A 22,248-nucleotide genomic window follows, 5' to 3' on the forward strand; every position below is an offset into this window, starting at 1 on the left:
CTGGTTGGATCTCCTTGCAGTCCAAGGGACTCTCAAGAGTCTTCTCTAACACCACAGTTCAAACACATCAATTCTTCGGCACTCAGCCTTCTTCACAGTCCAACTCTCACATCCATACACGACCACAGGAAAAACCATAGCCTTAACTAGATGGACCTTAGTCGGCAAACTAGTGTCTCTGCTTTTGAATATACTATCTAGGTTGGTCATAACTTTCCTTCCAAGGAGTAAGTGTCTTTTAATTTCATGGCTGCAATCACCATCTGCAGTGATTTGGGAGCCCCCAAAAGTAAAGCCTGACACTGTTTCCACTGTTTCCCCATCTATTTTCCATGAAGTGATGGGACCAGATGCCATGATCTTTGTTTTCTGAATGTTGAGCTTTAAGCCAACTTTTTCACTCTCCTCTTTCACTTTCATCAAGAGGCTTTTTAGCTCCTCTTCACTTTTTGCCATAAGGGTGGTGTCATCTGCATATCTGAGGTGATTGATATTTCTCCCGGCAATCTTGATTTCAGCTTGTGTTTCTTCCAGTCCAGTGTTTCTCATGATGTACTCTGCATGTAAGTTAAATAAGCAGGGTGACAATATACAGCCTTGACGTACTCCTTTTCCTATTTGGAACCAGTCTGTTGTTCCATGTCCAGTTCTAACTGTTGCTTCCTGACCTGCATACAGATTTCTCAAGAGGCAGGTGAGGTGGTCTGGCATTCCCATCTCTTTCAGAATTTTCCACAGTTTCTTGTGATCCACACAGTCAAAGGCTTTGGCATAGTCAATAAAGCAGAAATAGACGTTTTTCTGGAACTCTCTTGCTTTTTCCATGATCCAGTGGATGTTGGCAATTTGATCTCTGGTTCCTCTGCCTTTTCTAAAACCAGCTTGAACACATCAGGGAGTTCACGGTTCACATATTGCTGAAGTCTGGCTTGGAGAATTTTAAGTACATCATGAGAAATGCTGGGCTGGATGAAGCACAAGCTGGAATCAAGATTGCCAGGAGAAATATATATAACCTCAGATATGCAGATGAAACCACCCTTATGGCAGAAGGCAAAAAAGAACTAAAGAGCCTCTTGATGAAAGTGACAGAGGAGAGTGAAAAAGTTGGGTTAAAACTCAACATTCAAAAAAAAAAAACAAAAACAAAACTCGACATTCAGAAAACTAGGATCATAGCATCTGGTCCCATGCTTCATGGCAAATAGATGGGGAAACAATGGAAACAGTGAGAGACTTTATTTTTGGTGCTCCAAAATCACTGCAGATGGTGACTGCAGCCATGAAATTAAAAGATGCTTGCTCCTTGGAGGAAAAGTTATGACCAACCTAAACAGCATATTAAAAAGCAGAGACATTACTTTGCCAACAAAGGTCTGTCTAGTCAAAGCTATGGTTTTTCCAGTAGTCATGTATGGATATGAGAGTTGGACTATAAAGAAAGTTGAGCACTGAAGAATTGGTGCTTTAGAACTGTGGTGTTGGAGAAGACTCTTGAGAGTCCCTTGGACAGCAAGGAGATCCAAGCAGTCCTGAATATTCATTGGAAGGACTGATGCTGAAGCTGAAACTCCAATACTTTGGCCACCTCATGCGAAGAGTTGACTCATTGGAAAAGACCCTGATGCTGGGAAAGATTGAAGGTAGGAGGAGAAGGGGGCGACAGAAGATGAAGTGGTTTTCTGGCATCACCGACTCAATGGACATGAGTTTAAATAAGCTCCGGGAGTTGGTGATGGATAGGGAAGCCTGGTGTGCTGCAGTCCCTGGGGTTGAAAGAGTCAGACACGACTGAGCAACTGAACTGAACTGAACTGAGAGGCAGTATCGCCCCTGCTAAGAATTACTGATCAGTTTCAACCCCACCTTTGTCAATGGTAGGTGAGGCCCAGAGTGGGAAGTGACTCATCCAAAATCATTGAGTGTTGACTCCCTGGACTTATTGGCCCAAGGACAGTGGGCCAGCTTACTGTGACCCTTAAAACTTTGGCTATTACAGCTCTGGATCTTTGCTGTAATTTAACCAACCCAGGTCACTCAGGTCAGAGAGCTAGAAGTGAACTTGAGACTGAATCTCAGTTTAAAGAAGAGGATACTTGGGTCGGGGATATGGCAGAATTGGGAATGGAACTTTGTTTCCTGAGAGTCTTTTGACACATATATATCAAGATTCTGGCTGAGGCACTGCTGCTTCTGATTACTATGATGAAATATTTGTGTATCAAGTTTCAGACTCATGACTTTGGAGCTTGTGAATATAACAAAGCACTCACAGCAGGGACACATGGTTGGGAGGGGCGGTTGGTGAGGGCAGCAGCAGACAGGAGAATACACAGCCCACAGCATTGAAATTCCAACTTTCCAAAATCTAGTAAGGTCTATATCCAAGTTCACTGGAAGAATCTGACCCTTGGTGGTCATTTGGCCCATCTTGTGTTAAAGCTGCATCACCACCATATCTACTTCTGGCTAAGTCAATTTACCTAATTAGAAATTTGCCCTAATCCAAGATTAGAGCAGAACATTCTTTCTGGTGTGTGTGTTTACTCAGAGTGCTTCCAGCACTGATATCATAATTTCTATGATGGTTCTTGGCTTTCTTTATGTCTATTTCATCTTTAAAAAATCACACGGATTTTAAGAACATGAAGTGTAATCACAGGAGTGACAATGCTCTTTTGTATTACACCCCCTATTCTTCATTATTTCTAGGTGCTTCAGGAGGAGGTACAACGTTTTTGCAGGAAACAGGAAAAGATAGCATGCTATTCCAAGTTACAGAGTGTGAGCCCCTTCAAGGGACTATGTCTTCTCCTCATTTCATTTTCTAGATCAGATTGAATGAAAAGAAGGATTGTGTCGCACTTGAGCAAGGAGAGACTGCAGATTCGTTATTTTCACCCCCTGCTTTTGAAAAAGTAGGGATGAATTGCCAGGCAAAGAAAGTGATTTGCCCGTGGTAACACAGCAGGGTAGCCTCAGAGCTCGGATTGGAATGCTGGTCTCCTGATTATTGTGCCCTCAACCCATGTGCCAGAGGAACCAGGAAAACGACTGCCGAAGTGGGCTGCAGACTTTGTCAGATCTTGACACTGCAGCCATTTTCTTGGTGCCTGGTGCCTTGTGGTTGGACCATGTCAGTGATCTCTGAAAATATCTGAAACCTGATGCCTGTGTATGAAAACTACTAAAAAGATTGGAGGACCTCAATTAGGCATCAACTACATTATCCTTCAAAAAGCAGCTCAAATATCACCTCCTCTAGGAAGGCTTCTCTAGTCATTCCACCCAGAAATGATTACACCCTCCTCCGTGACACCAGAGAACTCTTACTTGTACATGATCACGATGCTTCTTTCCCCAGCTTTCCATATAATCAAAGTGATCAGGATTAATCTTGTCCTTCCAAGTTGAATGTCAAGTTTCTGGAGTTAGGAACTATTATAATCCCTGTATATTCTCTTCCTCTTTTCTGAGCCCCGTTCCTTGCATTTATTTTGTTGTTATTGTTTAGTCACTAAGTCATGTCTGACTCTTTTGTAACCCCATGGACTGTAGCCCACCAGGCTCTTTCATCTATGGGATTTTCCAGGCAAGAATACTGCAGTGGGATGCCATTTCCTTCTCCAGGGGATCTTCCTGACCCAGAAATCGAACCCATGCTTCCTGCATTGGCAGGCAGACTCTACCACTGAGCCACCAGAAACGTTCTTGCATTTATTTAGGTGTCCACTAACTGGTTATTGATCTGACAGATTTTCTGGCTTCAGTTCCCATGAGAACACTCTGGCAGTAGAATTTCTGAAAGAGGAAATGAATTTTCCAGGGATGTCTAGGAAAAACAGTTACACTAGGCAGTAGGGCATTTCAACTGGCAAATACTTGCTGAACACATCCTCTGTGCTGGGCACCACATGGGTGTTGTTGAACTTGTCATTGAACCAAGCAAGTTTACTCTTAAGGATCAGAGACAGAGACATAGATCAAATAGCAAAGAATGACAAATAAAATACAAGCTGAACGTAGAAGTAATAGGTTGAGGCTGAAATTATTTCTATTTGGGGACGTCTTCATGGGAGGTGCATGGGAGTTTGATTTCAAAATATAGGAAGGGTTTCCATGGCAGATCCCAGGGAACTTATAACCTTTTCTATGAAGTAAGAAGAAATGTCTTCTGGCAGTCTAGAGCAAATGTTTAAAGATGGTTGTGTACACACATACCCATGGTCCAACTTGGCTGGAATTTGGGGTGGATGAAGAATTTAGTGATAGATGAAGCTGGAAAGATCTTTTGGACTCAGATTATGGAGAGATTTAAATGCTAGGTTCAGAAGGATAGGGAGTGCTATCTCTCTGAGCCAGCTTTGAGGTGAGTAGTTCAAGTTATATCTACTTCCTGCCACTCCTGTAGAGATGTTAGCAGTGGCCTGGGGAGTGTCCCTCATTCTAGTTTGGGCTGCTGGTTGAAGTGAGGCCCAGCATCGAGACACACACAGCAAGCAAGGCAGTTTAGTTCTTCTGCGTTCATCTGTACTTGGGCCAGACTTGAGAGGGGCTAGTGCCTTGCTCTTGTGTCTGCTAGACATATCTGGGTCTCAGATAAATGAGTCATGGAAGAATCATTGAAACCCCAACCCCAGATGTACTCCCCTGCAATTAGTCCTGTGGAATGTCTTGGAAATGTTCTTGTGATGGGCAGGAGCCTCAGAGAATTCATTTGTTTGCAGAAACAGTCACGCTTTATGTAGAAGAGCAATGCTACCCACTGAGAGATAGACACACACACACACAGAGAAAGGGAGAGAGAGAGAAGCTTGGTTTCAAAAGAAGGGCTCTTTTTAAGACTATGGCCTCATGCCTCTCGGGACCAAAACAGTATTGATGATAGCTTTGATTTCTAGAGAAACTAGTGTTTTATTTTATTTTCCTGTGTTGCTTTAGTTTTCATGATGTTTTGTACCGGAGCTAGAACTTCTCTCTGGTGGTTGCTAACAGGTGAGGTGACAAAAATCATGCCATCAGATGCAAGACAATTTTGTGGTTATTTTATTCCTTCTCTACCAAGATTAAAGTGAATCATGTACCGAATAAGCACCCTCTCTTCCTCTCAATTCCATCAGAGCAAATGTCTCCATATCCTTGTGCTCTCTCTTGTCCTTTTTCTGGAAGGTTCCTGCACATATTCAGGGCCTCAGCAATGGTGCATGAATGAGTGAGTAGGGACCACTCTGAGAGGAAGAGATCTGTCATTGTTTTTGTTTTGCTTCCTGTAAGAAAGACTATAATGGGCGATTTCTGTTCCGTCATTCATATACTTCCAGGGACCAGGCAGAATCAGACCTGATATTTCTGGGACTGCTGATCTTGGAGAATCGACTGAAAGAAGAGACGAAACCTGTCCTTGAAGAGCTTATCTCAGCCCGGATAAGGACTGTGATGATCACAGGTATAGAACGAAATACATGAGTGAAAGCAGGAAGAATGTGATTCAGGAACAGACATAGTTCTCTCAAAAAGTAGCATATCTTTTTGACTCCCTAATATGGGCCAGGCACCATTCTAGATGCTGCATTCTAGATGCTGGAGATGGGCAACAAAAAAGGCAAAGTTACTATTCTCACTGAGTTTTCATCCACATGGGTGAAGATAGAAAGTCAGTCAATCAATCAAACCAAACAAACAGCTAACAATAAGTGTTATAAGCTACGTAAAACAAAACAGGCTGATGTGGTTAAGTGTGTCTGTTAAGTGCTACTGTAGATGAGGTGCTCTTTCTGAAAGGGGACTTTCGAAATAACACTTGAATAAGAAGACTTAAGCCACGCAGAGATGTTGATTTCATTGTTAAATATTCAGAGAAGAAGAATGCTTAGTCAGCGTGGTCTGTACACTATGCTGAAGGCCCATCACATGAGATCTATGATTCTGGAAATTATGAAATGTCCCTCTAGTCTCACTCTCAAACCCCAAATCACAAGCAAGGGAATGATGAGAAAGGATCACGCAAGAGAAATGTGTAAAATTTCCTAATGAACGCTTCTGAATGGAGAGTCAATGAGTTCCTTAAGTATTTATGTTTTTTGAGTGTGTGTTGCCTTCCCTTTCTCTGTTTTCAAAGTCAGATGCATTTAGCTCTATGAATTGTGGCATCAAGATATAGTCTTTCCCCACCAAAGAATTCTCTCTCCATCCTATTGCCCTTGAACTCAGTTCTATGTTGGGGACTCAAGTGTACATTCACCTCCCCTGTGGTACTTCTCTATCCCCCTCTGCTACCCACCCCTCCAAACCAAGAGATTTTTGGATCACTTTTACCCTCTCTTTTCTGAGCCCCTCAGTCCAACTTCTAAGTGTTGCTGAGTTAATTTACTACTTACTAGAATTCCCCTTCTGTTATGGCGCTTCTATTTCAAAATTTTTATGTAACAATTATTGTATGCATTCTCATAATTATTTTTAACCAGTTAGATTTATGTAGAAGTAAGAACTCATGGCTCACAACCTTCCCTCTTCACCTGTTTCCTCATATTGAAATTTCTGTCCTGCTTCTTCCCTTGCTTGGTTGTAATTTTTCTGAAGAGTTGTCTTTGGATGAGGTGAAAGGGAGATATGCTTTCTGATTTATTATATACCCTGAAATATCTTTCTTGGCTTTGACAAGGGATTGTGTCTTGCCTAGGTATAGGAAGTTTGGGTTAGCGTCTTTCTTTGAAAGTTTTTATTGGAGTATTGTTGACTTTGCAATGTTATGTTAAATTCAGGTGTACAGCAGTGACTCAGTTATATATTTTCATGTTTACACATCATTTTATATATAGTTTTACACAGTTGATAAGTATTTACACATAGTTTTCCAGGCTCTGCATGAATTGGTTCTGTCTCTTCAATCCCATTTTGGGGTACTCTTCCTTTCTAGGTGACAATCTTCAGACCGCAGTAACAGTGGCCAGAAAGTCTGGGATGGTTTCTGAAAGCCAGAAAGTCATTCTCATTGAAGCAAATGAAACAACTGGGTCCTCATCAGCATCTATTTCTTGGAAACTACTAGAAGAGAAGAAACACATTGCATACAGGAATCAGGTATACCTAAAATCAGACCTTCTGCCATATTATCTAACTCATCACACAGTGTTGGCTACTGAGCAGCTTTGACTGGCAGAGGTGTACAGGTAACCTGGGGTCAACATACTTCTTCAGATGTCTAACATGTATGCAGTTCAGAGCACTCAACTATATCACTTTTCCATACCATTCATATTGAGTTTTAAAGTGTGGTGGTTTCCAGGATGTGGAAATAATACATCCTATTAAACTTTAAAAAGTCTTTAGAAAGAATATAGTAAGTGAGACTGCAAATCTAATTTCCCTTTTTGCCCTTGCTTGCCAGCTATCCCATTGAGTTCAAAGTGGATTTAGTCTCTGGGAGAGACACTGCTGTGTGCACTGGAAAATCAGACCATGTCTTCAACATGAGGGAAAAAAAGTTTATTCCTTTATCCCCAATCTTGTCAGTATCCTATCTTTATTGTGTCCTTGTGAAACAGTATTAATTCTGCTAGCAAAAAAATAAAAAAGGAAAGTTTCCCCTTCAGGAAGAGATTTATTAAGCTGCAATGCTTTCATATTTTACACTTAAAATGTGTGAAATGTGCTTTTCTCTGGGACTCACCGAGATCAAATCAGGATGCAGACAGGACATGAGTGTTATCCTTCTGTTCACTAGAGGCCGTTGATGAGCAAAGGTTGATCCAGCAAAGAGAAAGTGCTTCTCTGAGGAATTAAGGCTGGAGTGTGACTTTAAAGAGAGACCCCAGACTGTCATAGTTGCCTTTGCTTAGATATGCTTGTGATCCTAACCACCTTATCAAGTCTAAAATAACTGTGTCTTGCTTTACAGGACAATTACATTAATATCAGGGAAGAAATCTCTGATAATAGCAAAGAAGGAAGTTACCATTTTGCTCTAAATGGAAAATCCTTCCAGGTTATAAGTCAACATTTCAGTAGCCTACTGCCAAAGGTAAGTTCTAAGATGGTACCTATCTCCTGGTAAAGATGTTAACAATGTCAAAGAGCACGATAGTAAGTAATTTCAAACCTTTAACTAGGTTAGATATTACTATAGAATGTATTATAAGGACAGCAGATAGTTTTGCAGAGGTCCCTGTTTAATTTCCTGCTAGATTTAAATCTAGATTTAAATTGCCACAATTGAGGGGGGCTCACAGTATAGTGGAATCCAGCAATTATACAGGAAGGCAGGCCAAGGATGGGGCTTCCCAGATGGTAGTAGGGGTAAAGAACCCTCCTGCCAATGCAGGAGACTTAAGAGGGGTGAGTTCGATCCCTGGATCAGGAGGGTCTCCTGGAGAAGGAAATGGCCACCCACTCCAGTATTGTTGCCTGGCGAATCCCACGGACAGAGGAGCCTGATGGGCTATAGTCCATGGGGTTGCACAGAGTCAGACACAACTGAAGCAACACAGCAAGGGCAGACCAAGGATAGAGGAATTCCACTAGGCTTTTGATAGAGAATCTCTATACAAAAGAGTGTCAAACTTAAACCCATAGTGGGGGCTGGTAAGTCATATATATAAAACATCTGAACAAACTAGAGGAGGATTATGTTCATAGTAAAGCAAAATTATTTATTTGCATTCAATTGCTCATTATCTTGGGTACTGTTTAAGAAAAAAAGAATGAAGACTTAAAGCTGAGTGAACTCTAAGCTGAGTTTACTGCCAAGAAGAACAGGGAGCATACAGCTGTAACAGAAGAATTTAGACTCTGTCAGATGGGGCTCAGGTTGATGGAACTGGTAGAGGTTTTTATACAACAATCAATTAATGTTTCATAGCCCAAATTAGGCTGGAGACATCAGCTGAGTTTCACAACTGGTCAAGCCCAGATAGTACGGTTAAGTCAAAGGCTACAGGCAATCCCTCTCTCATCACTAGGTGGTTTTCCCGCTAGATTCAAACGACTTTTCCAAAAAGCAGTCGCCTCCTTTCCTTCTTTTGGGATCCTGACCTCATTTTATCTTGCAGTTTCTCATACTCTACTGGTTTAAGGTTCTATTAAGCTCCAGATTTTTCAGGACCTCAATCTCCACGGCAGCTGAGTCAAATTCTTGTAGGTCATTGTTTTCATCAACTCTGTCTATTAAGTAGTCATCTTTACTGATTTTAGTCTTCCTGATCGCTAACCTGATGACCAAAGTCTCAATATCTGTCTTAAAATCCGAAGGAGGACTTCTTAGAAACTCTGTTTTCTCACTCATGGATATCATTAACCAGTCAGTGTTCCGAATGCTATCAGTTATTTCAGGTATGACCAGCTGACATGATTAAAAATTTTCCCTTTTACGTTTTTTTACAGGTACTGATGAATGGAACCATCTTTGCAAGAATGTCTCCAGGGCAGAAATCCAGTCTGGTGGAAGAATTTCAGAAACTAGAGTAGGTTCTTTACTAATTCAGGTAGTGTTAAGTGCATACAGGCATAACAGGGGGAAAGTAAGAAGTACAGGAAGTCACTCAGTTGTTTAAGGCAGTGTTTGTTGTTTTATAATTTCTTTCTTTTCTTTTAAATTTATTAATATTTTAATTGAAGTATAATTGCTTTACAGAATTGGCTTCCCTTGTGGCTCAGCTGGTAAAGAATCTGCCTGCAATGCGGGAGACCTGGGTTGGATCTCTGGGTTGGGAACATCCCCTGGAGAAGGGAAAGGCTACCCACTCCAGTATTCTGGCCTGGAGAATTCCACGGGCTGAATAGTCCATAGGGTTGCAAAGAGTTGGACACGACTGAGCGACTTTCACTTTCACTGCCAAAAATCAACATGAATCAGCCATAGGTATACACATGTCCCCTCCTCTTTTATTTTTATATTTTAAACATGTATATATTTGGCTGGGCCAGGTCTTAGTTGTAGCACACAGGATCTTAGGTCTTCGTTGCAGCCTATGGGTTCTAGTTCCCTGATCATGGATCTAACCCAGGTCCCCTGTGTTGGGAGTGCAGAGTCTTAGCTCTGGACCACCAAGGAAGTCCAGGGCAGGGTTCTTAATGTGGCTACTCATGACAGTCACCTCAGGAGCTTTGAAAAATTAGCAATACCAGGACACCACAGTCTGGAGATTTTGATTCAGTTACTCCTGTGGGTGCTTGGACATCAGCACTTTAAAAAAATTCCTTTCATAAGTCAATTTTGCATCCAGAGTTGAGAATCCCACTGAACTAGAACATCGGGGGCACAAGAAGTAACTCTGGAAAGGTCTTTTGAACTTGACTCCTGAAGGTACAATGAAAATGTACACTTTATTTTTACAAATTATTTTTATAGTTATAATATATGGGGGACTCCTATAACAAGAGAGAGATTCACATAACCCTGACATATTAAAGCATTCTTATGCAAAGAATCCTATCCATCCTAAATTAGAAAGATATTCTTAATACAAAGTATCTCCACTAACAGAATCCCATCATTTGGGATCCTTTTTTCCTGTTACTGGAACTCCATTGAGTCTCTGAGGCTTTCTCTAGCTCTGGTACTGGACCACACCCACGCAACTCCAGCTCCTATTCACTTGATTCAGTCACTGAAAGGGCAAACAGTCCTCTCTTCTGACCATTGCTGAAAATCTCTGCAGTAAACTCGTTGTCTTAGGTAGCAGTGTGGAAGAGAAGTACAGCAAATTATGCAAACACTGTCAGATTGCTCCTACCTTAAAAAGCAGACTATCTTCATCAACAACTCAAGATAGCAGTATCCGTTCAGCTGTGAAAATCTATCCTGAAATAGAGATATATTTCGTTTCTTTAACTTTTGATCCTGGCAGCCCATTTTTGAGTCACTCAAGTGACTGCTGACACAGTGGATTTCCTCTCCAGTGACTAAACATTACTAACAACTATTTGTTATTTATCATTTTAGAATGCCCCACCTCACTGAATACTCATAATGCTCTGTAGGGGAGATGAATGATAGTCAAAATGGAAAGTGATCAGGTTAAAGATCTAGATCTCCTGGTTTCAAATCCTGTGCCCTTCCCACCATGCCATGCTGTCATATAATGATGAACTTCCTATTTTACAGCTGACAGAGTTGCCTCCTAGATAGTGAAGTGCAGGGTCTCCTTGAAGCACCTGGACTTAGGACGGCCATGTTGGTTTTCTTAATCCGTTTCAGGAACTGCTGAGTCAAACTCTACTTTTGGTCAAACCAGACTGTTAGGGAAACTCCCTTAAAATAAATAATAAGTTTGGGTCTTAAGTAATAAAGCTTATTTTATCTTTTTAATTAGAACAATTAGTAGGTAAGATTGCTTTGATCTCCTCTACAACTGACACTTTGTTCCCTTTTAGTTACTTTGTAGGTATGTGTGGTGATGGAGCCAATGACTGTGGGGTAAGTAGCTGCCAGTGTGGGGCCAGCATCTTGCCCTCAACTGTATTTGCTCCAAGCCCAATAAGAGATAGCATCTCTCGGGTTATGTACCATCTCCATTCCTCTTGATGGTGAAACTGATGGGAAGGATTTCGGAAGGTTTAGACCAGAGCCACACAATGACTCAATGACCAGTATGGACTGAATGGGTAGAATTTGGCTCTGGATTCTGAATTTCTTTGGCTAGGTGTCGGAGTGACATCTCTTTCTTATGTGGTAGGCAGAGCAAAGTACAATCATCTTCTGGCCAGAGCCTGGGCCTACAAGCCACCTTGTGGCAAGATTAACTCGCCTTTCTTATTTATTTATTTTTACTTTATTTTTTTTAATTCTTTTTTTAATACTTTAAAATCTTTAATTCTTACATGTGTTCCCCAAAAATATATATAAATTTATTTATTTTAATTGGAGGTTAATTACTTTACAATAGTGTATTGGTTTTGCCATACATCAACATGAATCCTCCACAGGTGTACATGTGTTCCCCATCCTGAACCCCCCTCCCACCTCCCTCCCAGTACCATCCCTCTGGGTCATCTCAGTGCACCAGCCCCAAGCATCCAGTATCCTGCATCGAACCTGGACTGGCAATTCATTTCATATATAATATTATACATGTTTCAATGCCATTCTCCCAAATCATCCCACCCTCGCCCTCTCCCACAGAGTCCAAAAGATTGTTCTATACATCTGTCTTTTTTGCTGTCTCACATACAGGGTTATCGTTACCATCTTTCTAAATTCCATATATATGCGTTAGTATACTGTATTGGTGTTTTTCTTTCTGGCTTACTTCACTCTGTATAATAGGCTCCAGTTTCATCCACCTCATTAGAACTGATTCAAATGTATTCTTTTTAATGGCTGAGTGATACTCCATTGTGTGTATGTACCACAGCTTTCTTATCCATTCATCTGCTGAAGGACATCTAGGTTGCTTCCATGTCCTGGCTATTATAAACAGTGCTGCGATGAACATTGGGGTACACGTGTCTCTTTCAATTCTGGTTTCCTCGGTGTGTATGCCCAGCAGTGGGATTGCTGGGTCATAAGGCAGTTCTATTTGCAGTTTTTTAAGGAATCTCCACACTGTTCTCCATAGTGGCTGTACTAGTTTGCATTTCCACCAACAGTGTAAGAGGGTTCCCTTTTCTCCACACCCTTTCCAGCATTTATTGCTTGTAGACTTTCTTTCTTATGCAGCCTCAGGAGAGATGTTTGTGAGTAGACAATAAGCTGACTCTTTGCTTTCAGGCTTTGAAAATGGCTCATGTGGGCGTCTCTTTATCAGAGCAGGAGGCGTCTGTGGCTTCGCCTTTCACCTCCAAAACTCCAAACATTGAATGTGTACCTCACCTTATCAAGTAAGTAGGGACTTTCCTCCAGCATTGTTTTAACCTCTCTTGACTTTTAGGTGTAGATCCCTTTATTCTGCAAAAACCAGGGGAAATGTGTGTCCCTGGGTGGAAAGGGTGCTTTATGGGAGAAAGCATACTTTGGAGCGGATTTACCTCCTGGGAAAGCAGTGGCATTTCTAATGAAACGCACTGAATAGATTATTTTTAGAAGATTGGAATCTGAACTTGCTGCTGCTTTGAAAATGTTAATCATACTCCTAGCATTGTTTTGAATATATCTCCTTAGATACTTTCTCAATGGAGGATTTACAGAAACCCTCTTCTCCCTACCTGTCTTCCTTTCCTCTTGCGTCTTTAAACTTCTTTGGAATATCCTTTCTATCCCCGGTTTCCAGAATATTTATTCATCTTTGCTGCCTCTACTACAGTTTCCCTTGGTGCTTCTTTCTCCTCCTCCATCCCAGAACATGTACTTCTGTTGCATTTTGTTTGAATAATAGAGATGGTGAGCCTTGTGGCTGCTTTTGGTTATTATAACTAGTATGTGTTTACAGTTTATGAAGTGCCAGCCTGGAATTGTAGGAATGGTCACTATTTCTTTTACAAACAAAGAACCTGAGGCTCTGAGAACTTCATGTAGCCAAGCTCACTGCCATATAAGATTGAAGATTGTATTAGAATTAATTTTGTTTTGATATGTTTTATGTACAAATGTCATACTCTTTCCACCACATTAAAATAATGTTTTGGCTAGCTCCTCCCTATTTAAAAAATGTATTCATGCACTTGACAAATATTTATAAAACAGGGACTCAGTACCCAGAACTGTTGGAGGCACTAGGAATCCAGAAGCAAATAAATCAAACGTTCCTTGATCTCACTAAGCTTTCTTCTGGTGAAGAAGCCAGGCAGTAACTCATACACAAATAAATCAGGAGCAGTGTGAAAAGTCATGAGACAGCTCAGTGGATGGAATCAATTTCTTCAGATGTGGTTGTGTCGGGGCACCTTTCTCAGGAGGTGAGGGAGGAGGAGAAACCACCTTCTAGGTGGAGTTAACTATAGCAGCAAAGCCCCGATACAGGAAAACGTCTGATTTGCGGATCAGGCTTTGGAATCCCAGGAAACTATTCCAACCAGAAGTAAATTTAAATTCTTTTTTTCCCCAAATGATCTATTTTAAGGTTTAAATTTATACCGTTGACTCAAATTAATCAACAGTAACACAAATGAACATGCTCATTGATTCCAATCTCTTTAAGTTGGATGCAAGCCTTATTTGCGTGTGTATACTATTTTAGTTCAGTTTTAGAAAAAGTTGAGACTGCCAAATGAAATTTGAATGAGATGTTTGCCAAACCCCTGAAGCACCTGGAGCATGAAAATAGCCCCCAAACCTGCAATGTTATTTAAATTCCTTAGTTCACAGATGAAGAAACTGTGACCAAGAAAAGGAAAATGAGCTTCCAAGCCACATTAGTGAATGATTATGAACTCTGGGACTGTTTCTCAAATCTCCTGATTCGGAGCTGAAATAATGCTCACAGACAGGACAAAGGTAACTCCATATCTGGGCTTCAAAGCTCGACCAAAGGCCTGTGGACCTCGGACTGGAATTAGTCTTCATTGAAAATCTAGCATACTGACCACTGATTCCCACTGACTCAAGACTGTCCAGTCTGTTAGACAAACAATCAAATCATCAGGCTTTGATTTTTTCTTCTGAGCTCAGCTGAACAGCACAGGATAACTGACCTCATCTCCTCCTGTGATTTTCGTTTCATTCCTTTCTCATTTCTTTTCTCACGCAGGGAAGGCCGTGCAGCTCTCGTCACCTCATTTTGCATGTTTAAGTACATGGCTCTGTACAGCATGATTCAATATGTTGGTGTTCTGCTGCTCTACTGGGTATGACTTGGGACCTAGTCTCTTGGTTAGTGAGAGCTAAAAGTAGTGGTCACTTTCAGTCTGCAATGCCTTTTAAAGAAAGAGTGCAAATAGGATATTTCAAGCTTCCTTGGTGACGCAGATGGTATTTTTGCCTGGAGAATTCCATGGACAGAGGAGCCTGATGGACTACGGTCCATAGGGTCGCGAACAGTCGGACATGACTGAACGACTAAACACGCACACCTAACTTACTAAATTCCTGAAAATTTAGCAATTGACTTTCATGAGTTAGTACAAAGCAGCATATCACTGATTCCTTAAATTTAGGGATTTGAAAATAGGCATATCATATCCCCCAAAGTACATAGATCTTGTGATAGCTTTGATTATTTAACAAAATATCAAAGAAGAAAAGACATACCTGTTTGTGAACTCAACCTATAGGCTTCTTCTATTGACTAACCCTGAGAAAGGGAATTCCACTTTTGCTGAAGGTAACCACATTCATCTCTCTGTCTTACCCTCTTGCTCCTGGGTTGAAGGTTTTACTTCTGTTATTTTCAGATTATATAAGTCCTTTTCCTTTCACTGATGAATGGGCTGAAAATGGAGAGGCTGGTTACAGAAATCTGGCTGTATTTTAGAATCCCAGTAACTCATTATCCTCAAAAGTAGAGTTAAAAGTAGATAATGGATAATCATTATTGCCTTTTCACTAAGGGGCTGGGGGGCAAGGAAGCAAGTTCCTTGAAATCAATAAGACGTGAATATTTTTTTCTTAAGAATATCAGCATGCTTTATCAGGATTTTCTAACAACACCCAAGAATGCGAATCATGGGTTTAGTTATTCTTATTTTCCCTTGATGAAATTTAAGTAAGATCACCCCATTTCTCATTTGCCATTTAGAACGTCCATGTTGTTGTGCCAGACCAAGCTCCAATCTTTCTGATAACAAGTAGAACAGAGAGAAGAGATGAATCTAATAGAGTGAGGTATTCCCCTCAACAAGGAATGACAGAGATGCTCAAAGGACCAGCCCAGAAAGCACACAGCGGTGTCCCTACTGATTAGGGAGAAGTTCACGGGCTTGTCTTTGGTACTCTTGCTGACATGACCATGCCCCTGACCATATTGCCTTGGTCTTCTAATTGAAAATCCTATGTTGCCATGAGAAAATGAGTACAGTTTGTATCACATTTCATCCAGAAGGTTCTAACTTTTTTGAGCCACTTTCATTTTTATTTTCAGGAGACAAACAACCTTTCAAATTACCAGTTTCTGTTCCAGGATCTGGCCATTACAACTATTATTGGTGTAACAAGTAAGACATCTTTTTAATTTTCTTCTCAGAGATGCTCTCCTGCACCTGTGTCCCTCTCTCCCTGCAGGGCTGGTCCACCATGAGAGGTAGTTGCTATAGTAGCAGTGATGCGTGACTTCTCAAAGGGATATAGTCTGCAGGGAGAGAAAGAGGAAACAGAATCGTCAGTTTTAAGTGTTGAAAGAGTTATCCAAGGAAAAGCTGGCTAGTTATTTTACTGTTTTCCACAAAATATAGAGCTTCTATAAAAGGTCGCTATACATTTAAAATGAAAAAATGCACTTTGAAAATCAGGAACACTGACTTCCATGTGCTTTTAAGTATAGTTATGGTCCAAATGTGCCCAATTTATAGAAACTAAATGGCTTTCATGGTTTCCATTTCCAATCCTAGCCTCTCAGGATTTAGAACAGAGATTAAATGTAATCTTGCCATTACGCTACTCTCACCCACCACCTCCAACTATCAATAATATATGAATTGTCTCCCCAGTGTCCCTGATGTGGGATTTTTTTCCCAGCCTGACCACTAACCATCATCTTGACCATATTCTCTGCTTTTCTCTGTTACATATGAATGCCACCAGTTCCACTTGTACTTTTAATCCTACCTGCCCCTACCTCCTAAAGGATTTTGTTTCTGTAAAAAATCTTTTTTTCCACCATCAACTTTTCTTTGGTCTACTTGATCATTCCAGTCAGTGTACGCATATATATTTTTGTATCTTCTTTCTTTAGAAAGCTCTTCCATGACCCCAAGTCCACCATAAACTGTTGTCCCCTTTATTGCCAAACTTCCCAAATAGTTGAGTAGACCAAATTTGTCCACTGCCATCTCTAATTCTACTGTCATCTTGTTTTAATCGGGCAGATTCTAACATTCAAGGGAATGGATTTGGATTCTGAACCTGTGCTGTTGCTTGGTGGGAGGCAGTGGTTTCCTGGCAAATATTTAACAACCAGCTCTTCAAAAATTGTATATATACATGTATATATTTGGGCTTCCCTTGTGGCTCAGCCGGTTAAGAATCTGCCTGCAATGAGGGAGACCTGGGTTGGATCCCTGGGTTGGGAAGATTCCCTGGAGAAGGGAAAGGCTATCCACTCTATTCTGGCCTGGAACATTCTATGGACTGTATGGACCATGGTGTCGCAGAGTAGGACTCGACTGAGTGACTTTCACTTCACTTCATGCATACACACACACACACATATTTGCATATGCATATAAGTTTGGGCTTCCCTGGAGGCTCAGGCAGTAAAGAATCTGCCTGCAGTAAAGGAGATGGAGGTTTGATCCCTGGCTCGGGAAGATCCCCTGGAGAAGGGAATGGCTACCCACTCCATTAGAGGCTTAGAGGATTCCATGGACAGAGTAGCCTGGTGGGCTACAGTTCATGTACTGTAGAGCTGCTCATACAAGACCACAAGAGCCAACTGTGGCAAAGTTCAAAAGTCATCTATTAAACACAGCCATGGGGTTGCAAAGAATCAGACACAACTGAGGGACTATCACTTTCATGCATATAAGTTTACTATAAGCTTTACTAAAAAGGAAAATAAGTAGTGAACAATTAACAAATAATAATAAAATATACGTTACTCTTTCTTGCAAATTCCATTTAACCAGTTTATTCTCACAGAATGCTTTAACTGAGTTTCATAAAAATCTTGTATCCTTAGTCACTATATGGTTGTGATTGATGACTGAAATAGTTCCAATGTGATGATTGATGATGTTTAGTTGATGATAAACTATTGATGGTTTATCAGCCATCAATAGTTGGTTGATGTTTTTCTTTTCTTGAATGAGCAAAACAACAAAGCCTTATGCTGAAACTTTAATCATCATGTGATTAAACTTTAATTACATCCCATCAGTCATGTGAGCATCTCGTTTGCTAGTTTGACTAATAATTCTTGAAAACTGGAAGGATAATTCCTCAGTTAAAAAACAATTGTTCATGATGTAATGGCTAAGTTCAATCTCCATTGTTAACTTCAAGAACAGAGAGAATTGTCATTACGACGTTATCAGTTTTGAGTATTCATTATCTTTGTTTTTAAGATATTTATTTACTTGCTCTTTAATATAGTTTTCTTTTAATAATGGCTGTGTTCAATAGCTGACTTTTGAACTTTGCCACAGTTGGCTCTTGTGGTCTTGTATGAGCAGCTGCAGCCACCACTGGCTGGGAGGGTCCGCATTACTCATACATTCAAAAATACCAGAATATACACACTACTGTATGTGAAGTAGGCAAACAGCAGGGATCTACTGTAGAGCACAGGGAACTATACTCAATATCTTATAATAACTAGAATGGAAAAGAATATTAAAAGTATATGGGTATGTGTGTGTGTATAACTGAACCACTTTGCTGTACTAGCTAACACAACACTGTAAATCAACTATACTTCATTTAAAAAGATGTACCAGTCTTGGATTGCCACTTCCACATGGCTCCTGGTCTTGCTTTCACACTACTTCCACTAATACCTTCTCATCATCATCATATTAATAGCTATCACACCAACTTATCATTAAAAAATTTTGTTCAAAAGCTCTGCTTTCAGAGAACACACTGAAGGAGAGTAACTATTGTGTTCTATCCACACCTCTGCAGCCACTTCCCCAACGCTGCTCTTGTCAAGTCCACCAAGGACTTCCTTGCTGTCAACCATACTGATCACTTCTCTTTCCTCATTGTACTTGAATCTCTCAACAGCACTCTCCTTCTTTAAAAGGTTTCTTCTCTTGGGTTTTGTGATGCCACTTACTCCTGAATTATCTGTCGCTTTAAAGAATACAGCATCCCCATTTCTTTCCCCATTTCTCTGCTTCTTTAAGTATGTGTGTGTGTGTTTATGCGTGCTTAGTCGTGTCCAACTCTTTGCAGCCCCATGGACTGTAGCCTGCCGGGCTCCTCTGTCCATGGAATTTCCCAGGCAAGAATACGAGAGGAGGTTGTTATTTTCTATTCCAGGGGATCTTTCCGACCCAGGGATCAAACCTTCATCTCCTACATACCCTGCATAGGCAGGCAGATTCTTTACCACTGAGCCACCTACCTGCGCTCTGACTTTCAGAATGTTCCAAGGCTTGCTTGTTCTTAGGTTCTCTTGTCTTTTCAATCTACACCATCTCCCGAAGTGATTTCAACCAACTCTATGAATTTAATGTCACCCATATGATGATGAATCCCAAATTTGTGTCTCTAGCCTTGATGTCTATCCCAAGCTCTGGAAACGCAGCTGCTAAGCATCTAATCTTAGCTATTTAACAGTATGGAGACTTTAGGGGCCCAAACAGAACATTTTATTTCATCAGATCTGAGAGTCAACAAATTATTAAATATTTACTGAGTATCTGGTTTGTACTACTTACTGTAGTAGGCAATTGAAATACTTCAGTGGAAAAAAAACAAAAATTCTTTTCCTCATGAAATTTACATTCTATTAAAATAATACCACAATCTAGCAACTTGTTAAAATTGAAGACCCAGAGTCATCCTTAATTTTCCTTTTTTCTTCACCTTTACATATAATATCTGCAATTCCTATTGGCTCTGCTTCCAAAAAGTATCCTGCATCCTTGCCCGCCATCCCCAGTGTGGCTACTGTCATAAAGCCCTGTCACCTCACCTAAGGATTTCTGTGATAACCCTCACAATTGATCTCGCTTCCACTCTCGCTGCTTTCTCCTCACCCCAGTTTACCTTTTACACAATAGTAGAAGTGTTAACTTCTTTTACACGTAAATTTTGTTGTCATCCTTCCTATTTCCACCAAGTCTGAAATCTTGCATGATCTGGATCCTGCCTACTTCTCTAAATTCACCTCTAACCATATTGCAACTCCCGTCCTTGTTCTAGACACCCTGGTTTTTCTGTCTTGTGAACATTGCCAGCTGTGGTCACCTCAGCATCTTTTTGTTTTTCTTTTTCTGTTTTCTTTGCCTAAAATACTCTCCCAGTAGAACTGCCTATGGCTTTGGCTTTTTCTTTAGAGTCAGATCTTAGCTTAAATGTCACCACCTCAGAAAGGTCATTTAAACAGTGACCAAGCCAGTTATTCTCCATCACTAGTTCTGCTTTATCGTTTTCATGCTGTTTCTGCAATCTGAAATTATGGCCTTGGTCTCTGTTTTTATTTGTTTTTGCCTGCTTTCCCTCTCTCAGTGTGTATACTGCATGAGAACAGCACCTTATCTACCCTGATCACTGCTGTATTCCCAGTACTTCTAACAGTGCCTGACACATCAAAGGAGCTCATTAAATATTTGTTAAATCTACCATAAGAACCTTCTTGGACAGTCCTTACTGTTAACAGAGTAATCCTTCGCATCAAGCCAGCTCTGTCTCTCTGTAACTTTCACCCATCTCAGTTCTCAGTTCTACCATTAGGGAAGACAGAATAATCTGATTTTTCTGCCAAAATAGTCTTTCAGATATTTGAAAACAGCTCTCATTTTCTTTTGGGATTCTTCTCTTGCCCATAACAAATATTTCCAGATTTTTATCTATTTTTTGATAAATATACTTGACTCTTTACTGTTTTTATGATTGATTAATATAATTCATTGTGAAAATAAAATGGAAAACATTACAAGATATAACAAAGAAGAAACCCATTTATATTCTACTATCCAGAGCTAACCAGTGGAGGCATTTTGACATATTTCCTTCCAACCATATATATGTCTATACATATGCATGTATTTGAATTATGTTTCCTATATTGTTTTGCATCGTGATTCTTTCTGTTTACCTTTATGCCCACTTTTTAATGTCATTAAATATTTTCAACCCTTTTGATTGCATTAAATTATACATAATAAAAAATTTGCCATTTTCACTGTTTTAAGTATACAATTCAGGTACATTAATTATCTTCACAACAGTGTTCAACAGTCACCACTATCTATTTCTCATTTTGCATCATCCCGAACAGAAGCTCTTTACCTAGTAAGAAATAATTCATATTGCCCTTCATCCAGTCTCTCATAACCTCTGCTCTACTCGCTGTCTCTATAAATCTGCCAAATCAAAGCATTTCAAATAAGTTGAACCATTCAGTATGTGTCCCTTTGTTTCTGGCTTATCTCAACCCAATACTTTCATATCACCTATTTTGTAGCATGCATTAGAACTTCATTCTTTTATGGCTGAATAGTATTCCAGTATATATCACATCTTGTTTATCCATTTATGTTGATGTGTTGAAACACAATTGATTTTTTTTAATGTATTGACCCCACAACATAGCTGAATTCATTTTTTAACTTTAGCAGTTTTCATGTGGATTCTTTGGGGTTTCCAAAATATAGGATCGTATCACCTGTGAATAGCGATTGTTTTACTTCTTTCATTCAATTTGAGTGACTTTTATCTATTTTTCTTCTCTAATTGCTTTAGATAGAATTTCCAGTGCAATGTTGAATAGCAATGGTGAACGTGGGCATCTTTGTTTCCTTCCTGATCTTAAGGGGAAAGTTCTCAATCTTTCACCCTTGAGTGTGATGCTAACTGTAGGTCTTTTATTACATAATATGTAATTATGGGGATTACATGTAATAAGCTAAATGTATGGCAATCTAGTTGAATAGGTACATTAACGTTAGTAACAGGCAAAAACTGCTGCTTTAGAGCTCTGTTTCCTTTTATATGGTTATTACAAATTAAATCTTTGTTCATTTTGTGTTCAATAACATATACAATTATTTCTATGCATTTGTCTTTTAGATCATTTAGGAATAAAAACTGAGGTTAAAAAAATTGGAATAATATAGGATTTTATATTTGTCTAAGTAATTACCTTTACTGATGTCAAAAATGAGTATGTCAATAAAGAGAAGTTATTAAAAAGGGTTCTTTAAAAACAATGTCTTTTTGCTTCATTTAAAAATTTCTATCTATTAATACCCTCCTTTTGCTCATATATTATCTGCCTGACTTTGTTTAGTTTTTAAAGCATATTAATGACAGTTGTTTTAGAGTCTTTTCCCAGTAAGTCCAGTGTTTGGGCTTTCTCAGAAATAATTTCTGTCAGTTTATTTTATTCCATTAAATATTATAATGTAACTCTGGAAATCAGATTCTTTCTCTTCCCTAGGTCTTGATGTTTTTTGTTTTGCTGCTTTTTGATGGCTATAGTCCTCCATTTATTTAGTAACTTTTCTGAACTATTTTTTCAAAGATTTGGATCATTTGTCACATGTGGTCAA

The 22,248-nt window shown here is 39.8% G+C and overlaps 1 protein-coding gene across 1 annotated transcript in view; it reads left to right on the top strand.

The window, feature by feature from the left end:
• ATP13A4 (ATPase 13A4) overlaps positions 1–22,248 on the top strand; it is a 118,586-nt gene that overhangs the window by 83,205 nt on the left and 13,133 nt on the right. Inside the window, exons 19-26 of the mRNA XM_069593303.1 lie at positions 5,322–5,446; positions 6,917–7,080; positions 7,898–8,020; positions 9,379–9,458; positions 11,371–11,413; positions 12,707–12,816; positions 14,622–14,718; positions 15,951–16,023. Of these exons, the coding sequence (XP_069449404.1) occupies positions 5,322–5,446; positions 6,917–7,080; positions 7,898–8,020; positions 9,379–9,458; positions 11,371–11,413; positions 12,707–12,816; positions 14,622–14,718; positions 15,951–16,023 (815 nt within the window). The remainder of the gene's footprint in view (positions 1–5,321; positions 5,447–6,916; positions 7,081–7,897; positions 8,021–9,378; positions 9,459–11,370; positions 11,414–12,706; positions 12,817–14,621; positions 14,719–15,950; positions 16,024–22,248) is intronic.

This window comes from Ovis canadensis, chromosome 1 (genome assembly GCF_042477335.2).
Source record: "Ovis canadensis isolate MfBH-ARS-UI-01 breed Bighorn chromosome 1, ARS-UI_OviCan_v2, whole genome shotgun sequence".
NCBI classification, from domain to species: domain Eukaryota; kingdom Metazoa; phylum Chordata; class Mammalia; order Artiodactyla; family Bovidae; genus Ovis; species Ovis canadensis.